Consider the following 5,785-nt stretch of genomic DNA (forward strand, 5'->3'; position numbering starts at 1 on the left):
TCCCACTCTTGACCTAACAATCAACATCGGCACCTCTATTGTTTCCCCGACTCAGACTGCAAGGAATCTAGGTGTGACCCTAGATAACAAACTGTCCTTCACTGCAAATATAGCTGCTACAACCCGCTGCTGCAGATACACTCTTTACAACATCAGGAGAATACGTCCCCAGCTGACCCAGAAAGCGACGCAGGTTCTAGTCCAGGCTTTCGTCATCTCACGCCTAGACTACTGCAACTCCCTCCTGGCTGGTCTACCTGCATGTGCCATCCGACCTCTGCAGCTCATCCAGAATGCAGCGGCTCGTCTGGTCTTCAACCTTCCTAAATTCTCCCACACCACGCCGCTCCTCCGCTCCCTTCACTGGCTTCCGGTAACTGCTCTGCTCAAATATCAAAAATATTCAGCTTTTTCAGCACATGATGGGAAACCTTCAACTTTATTGACGTTATACTTTTCAAAATATTCAGCTTTTTAAACTCTTTTTTTAACATGTAACTCAATGGGAGGATCCTTCAAATCCTCTTTTAGCTACACCGTGCGCCAAATGCTACTCCTTCCACATACTTTCAGCCACAGACTTCATTCCAACTTTAAAACGATCACAAGACATTCAGCTATTAAACTTGTATTCATTTTCGATATTTTGTACACTTTTTGAGATATTTAACTTAGTTTGGAGCTTGGTAAAGAAGCCTTCTTCAGAGTTTAACATTAGTGTGTATTCGAGGGTGAAGGCCGCGGCGGGGAAAACTCAGGGGGACGGAGACAAGGGCAAAGGCCGCGGCTGGGGAACTCAGGGGGCCAGGCACAAGGACGGGCAAGAAGGCGGCTACGGGACAGCTCCCGAGGATGGGCAGGACGGAGGCGGGACAGCCCCGGAGGACAGGCAGGACCCGGGGTTGGCCGGACAGCAAGGGCTGGTGTCGACGGGACAGGTGTCAGCGGGATAGTCAACGGTGTTGCCGGGACAGGTGTTCCCAGGACAGGTTTTCCTGACAAAACAAGGGCTGGTGTTGGCGGGACCCTCGGCGGAACAGGTGTCGGCGGGACCCCGAACAGGACAGGACATGGTGTTGGCAGGAACCCCGGCGGAACAGGTGTCGACTGGACCTCCAACAGGACTGGACACAGAGTTGGCAGGACCCCCAGCGGAACCCCCAACGAAATAGGACATGGAGTCGGCAGGACCCCCGACTAAACAGGTGTTGGCTGGACAATCAACGGAACAGGACATGGAGTTGGCAGGGCCCTCAACGAAACAGGTGTTGGAGTTGGCAGGACCCCCAGCAGAACCCCCAACGAAACAGGACATGAAGTTGGCAGGACCCCCAACGGAACAGGTGTAGGCTGGACCCCCAATGGATAAGGGACATGAGTCAGGACTTGAGTCGGCGGGACCCCTGACGGTGAAGGGACTTGAGTCGGCGGGTCCCCGAAGGAGAAGAGACTTGCGTCGGCGGGACCACCGACGGAGAGGGGACTTGAGAAGGGACTTGAGTAGGCGGGACCCCCGATGAAGAAGGGACACATGAGTCGGCGGGACCCCCCGATGGTGAAGGGACTTGAGTCGGCCGGACTGACAACGGGACACGGGGAGCTGGCGTCGGCCAGAACGCCGACAGGACACAGGGGGCTGGCATCGGCCGGAACGCCGACAGGACACGGGGGCTGGAGTGGGCCGAGGAGCTGGAACTGGAGCCAAAACTGGAACCGGAACTAGAGCCGAAACTGGAGCCATGGCTCCTGGGGCCAGGACTTGGGCTGGAACCATGGCTGCTGGGGCCAGGACTTGGGATGGAACCATGGTTGCTGGGGCAATTTTACTGCTGGGTCCATACGGGTCTGATCGTACTGTCAGGTTTGGGGAAAATAGGACCCAAGTTCAGTTAAAAAAAAACAAAAGGGTCAAGTAACAAAAGGCGAGCTTTATTAAAAAAGCTGATGAAAAACAAGAAACAACTAAACACTAACAAACTGGGGAGTACATGAAACAGGACAAACTTACAGAAGGGAACAGGCAGGTAACACGGACAAGGAAGACGAGCAGGTAACATAGGCAAGAAGAGGACGGAAACAGGCAAGTGGGCTACGAAAAACCGACCAGGTATCATGGACAAGAAGCGACGACGATCAGACATGGAGCACAGGGGAAGACAAGACTAAACACCCAGAACGGTAATCACAGGACAAGACACAGCTGGGGAGGTTAGGCAGAAACACAAGAGCAACAGGTGAAGACAATGAGGCACAATCAGACCCAGGATGGTAAACACAGGAAGGAAGACCAGACAAAGGGAGAACAGAATTTCAAAATAAAACCATGACTCTTTAGTCATGGTTTTATTTTGAAATTCTGTTCTCCCTTTGTCTGGTCTTCCTTCCTGTGTTTACCATCCTGGGTCTGATTGTGCCTCATTGTCTTCACCTGTTNTTTATTGAAAAAAGTAGTTGTTTAGATATACCTGGCACCTGCGGGCAAAAGAGGGGTGGCGTAGTTTCGGGCGACGAAGACTGCTGCTCCGGGGCCGGCGAGTCAGACGGGAGTAAGCTAGTGTCCACAACGGAGGGTAACGTGATGTCCGCATCTGACCTGTTGCTACTGTCTGCAGTAGATGCAGTGTTGCTGGCGTTTAGTGATGGTTGCTTTAACCATTTTCGTATAAATGATTATCCACAGATCAGATGTGTGTCACTGCTGTGGAAGCACTTTGGAAATGATGCACGCGCAGCGGAGCAGGTCACGCGCACCTGACACAATTTTTTGTTTGTATTTTTCGTTACGTTCTCTTTTTTGAATGGTTGCATAACGTTCAACTTCCCCGAAGATCTCGACGCGAAGCCTGAAGGGTAAACACCAGGTTTACTAATCTACCCGCACAATTTGTCCGGTGTCGGAATGTCTCGCTATGTTAATACATTCTTAAAAAACAAAACACCATTTAATTTCGGGTTAAAATCTGTTGTAACTGCGTTACTGAGCATTGTAACGGGTAATATATTACCCACATTTCATTAGTAATGCGTTACATTACTTCGTTACAGCAAAAAGTAATATATTACTGTAACTCCGTTACTTTTGTAACGCGTTACACCCAACACTGGTGTTAAATAAACTCACTAATTAATGAAACCAGTTCAATACGCATTATTCTTATTCGTATCATTCTTTATGAGCGCTGAAGTAGTCTTAAAATCAGATCTGTTTTTTAAATGAAATCTGACGGCAGGCAGTTAGCTCTGATCACCTATGATAAATGCGCCACACCTAATCTGGCCATTCGAGCCACAGAGCTCCCTCTATACAAATCAAACTGTAGACGGTGTGAAAGCACCTATTGTTTTAAATAATGGTCGGAATGTGACCTGTGAGCCTTCTGAATTACCGTGGGACAGCACATTCTAAACTAAAATGTTCAATCAATAAAGTAACATCTTATCTTATCTTATCTTAATAATATCTTCATATTAATAATAATAATAAATCATACAGTATGTGTCCGAAAGGGAGCAGGAGGAAGCAAACACAAAAATATACAAAAAATATACTGCATATTAAAGCAAACGATTGTAAAGGTAAAAGTATGAGCATAACAAACAAAGAAGTGTAATGTAAACATTTACATTATAATTATGATTATTTAATATATAAAGACTATATATTATTGAATTACAAGATTAGATATACTTTAGTTGATCTAAAATATTGATGTGTTCAAATGCTCTTCAAAACACAACTGAAAGTCCATGAAACTTGTCTTTCTGTATTTGTGAATGAAGCGCCATCTCCTGGTTAAAACCTGAAATTGAAAATCTGGCAACGCCCTCTTGGAAAATAGTGGGAGGGCTTAACATTCCTCTATACTGGTTTTAGGCAGGTCGTAGGCAGGAAGCTGTACGCTAGAGTCTGAAATTAGGTGCTACATCTGTATAGTTTACGTCATCTGCATAGACATTAGTCTCGCAAAACATATATTTTGTTCTCCAGTGCCTGGGACTTTAGATTTTCATTGCCCTTTCTACACTGTAGCTGCTGTGCATATGACAATAAAGCCTTGAATCTTGAAAGGAGTTTGTCTTTCTCCGTCACTCACCCTTCTTCCTGGCTTGCTAGAGGGATCTGGGAGAGCTTGGAGAGACTCTTGGCATACTCCTCTTCTATCTTTATCCTGAGAGGGAAGTCAAGAGTTTCAGTACCACACAGCCCTTACGCAATCTGATTAATTCATGTGCCTTCCTGTGTTAGCAACACAGTGGTGTACATGAGCACAAGAAAAGGGGAACTTGTTTGTTTTTAATGACAACTGCATGGTTTTCATGGTAACCTGAGCATGACATGTGGAAGAAAAGACTGATACCTTTCTCTTATAAACTCTGCCATCTCTTTCTGGATTTGTTTCCCCTTCAGCTGTTTTTGCAGCAAAACCTCAAATCCTGTGAGGCAGCTGGTGCCCTGGGGATCCTTCTTATCAGCCTACAAAGTAAACACATCAACCAGACAAGAAACACATTAAACAGGCAACAGCAGCAAAGACAAGAACAATACACCCAGAGCCAATGAACCTAAAGAAAAAAAAGTAATGTATTGATTAAGCTTGAACACATAAGTCAAGTCTGATTCTTTCTTGCATCACAGCAGCTCCATTTGCAACATCAACAAGGACAAATAGTGGGACCCAATATCTCAGACTTTGAAGGAAGGAGGATGAAAAGGATGAAATTCAAATAGAGATGTTCATTCGGTGATCAACTGGGCAAGAGGATCGTCTACACTGGTAGAATTTCCTTTTGAAAGGATTGGTTTTCTTTCTTTGGTTGCTAGTTATTTCTAATTCAGTAATGGTGTGTCATTTAAAAAATGTTTCGTCCTCTGCTTCCTTCTGTTTCTCACCAAGTTTGGTTCAAGTTTTTTCTCCAAAAAGGTGACCTTTTAAGATTAACACTCTTAGCTTAGACCACTTTGGTGTTAGGATATTGGACTTGAGTTTGCCCTTGAGAAAAACTACAGCCATGTTGTGTTCAGGAACAGAAGACATGTATAGTCTCTTAGTGCTGACGAGAACTTACCCAGAAGAAATCACAGTAGCTCCACTCGTTTGGTTTCAGCAGCTGCTGCTCCTGCATGCATGCAAGAGACGGGAACGTCACACAGTTAACCTGAGAGAGAGAGAGGGCGAGAGAGAGAGAGAGAGAGAGAGGGAAAGAGACAGATAAGGAAGATAGAGGGAGGGAGGGAGAGAGAGAGGGAGGGAGAGAGAGAGAGAGGGAAGGAGGGAGAGAGAGGGAGGGAGAGAGAGAGAGGGAGGGGTCAGTCAGCTATCAGAGCTGGACGGTCGGGGAACATCAACAGAATCTTATTCAGAATTCTTCAGGTTTATATTTACCAGTAAACAGAAAACACAAACAAATACATGTAAAGCAGAATCAAGCAGATGCCCACTGATAATTACCATTCCGGTTTAGCGTTTTTTAACCACCTTAACCATGCAGAAGCATTGTTAACTAGAAAATTCCGATGCTAACATTACCCCCGCTGAGTAAGTATTAATAGCATTAGTTGTATTGTTAAGGTACAACAAAGAATATCCATTAATTTTAGCTCACTTTTAGCTGACTATTTTAACTGTTTATCTATTACATCTTTGGATTCTTGTACCACATTCCTGCAAACCCGCCCGCCGCACACTGCAGTGGCGAATCTCCCTCTCTTCGAAAACTAGCCAAACTTTGTGGAAGCTCAGCAATTGATCCTCTCAGGGGACCGATTTTCTACGAAGTCGTTTGC

General features: G+C 45.7%; 1 protein-coding gene across 1 annotated transcript; it reads right to left on the reverse strand.

The window, feature by feature from the left end:
* Positions 1 to 4,080: 4,080 nt before the first annotated feature.
* On the reverse strand, positions 4,081 to 5,183 carry LOC104956091 (growth arrest-specific protein 7-like). Its single transcript, XM_010783882.1, has 3 exons — positions 5,068 to 5,183; positions 4,359 to 4,474; positions 4,081 to 4,169 (listed from the first exon to the last, which is right to left on the reverse strand). The coding sequence occupies exons 1-3, from the start codon at positions 5,122 to 5,124 to the stop codon at positions 4,091 to 4,093; spliced, it is 252 nt and encodes an 83-aa protein (XP_010782184.1). The 5' UTR covers positions 5,125 to 5,183; the 3' UTR covers positions 4,081 to 4,090.
* Positions 5,184 to 5,785: the final 602 nt, after the last annotated feature.

The sequence above is a fragment of the Notothenia coriiceps genome, unplaced genomic scaffold, assembly GCF_000735185.1.
Source record: "Notothenia coriiceps isolate Sejong01 unplaced genomic scaffold, NC01 NC01_scaffold00000061, whole genome shotgun sequence".
NCBI classification, from domain to species: Eukaryota; Metazoa; Chordata; class Actinopteri; order Perciformes; family Nototheniidae; genus Notothenia; species Notothenia coriiceps.

Bases quoted from the DNA above. Each gene is read 5' to 3' on its own strand.
- LOC104956091 (XM_010783882.1), bottom strand. From the start codon at position 5,124: ATGCAGGAGCAGCAGCTGCTGAAACCAAACGAGTGGAGCTACTGTGAT. The intron at 4,475-5,067 runs GTAAGTTCTCGT...TTTACTTTGTAG, and splicing joins GCTACTGTGATTTCTTCTGG to GCTGATAAGAAGGATCCCCA. The intron at 4,170-4,358 runs GTATCAGTCTTT...CTTCCCTCTCAG, and splicing joins GCAGAGTTTATAAGAGAAAG to GATAAAGATAGAAGAGGAGT.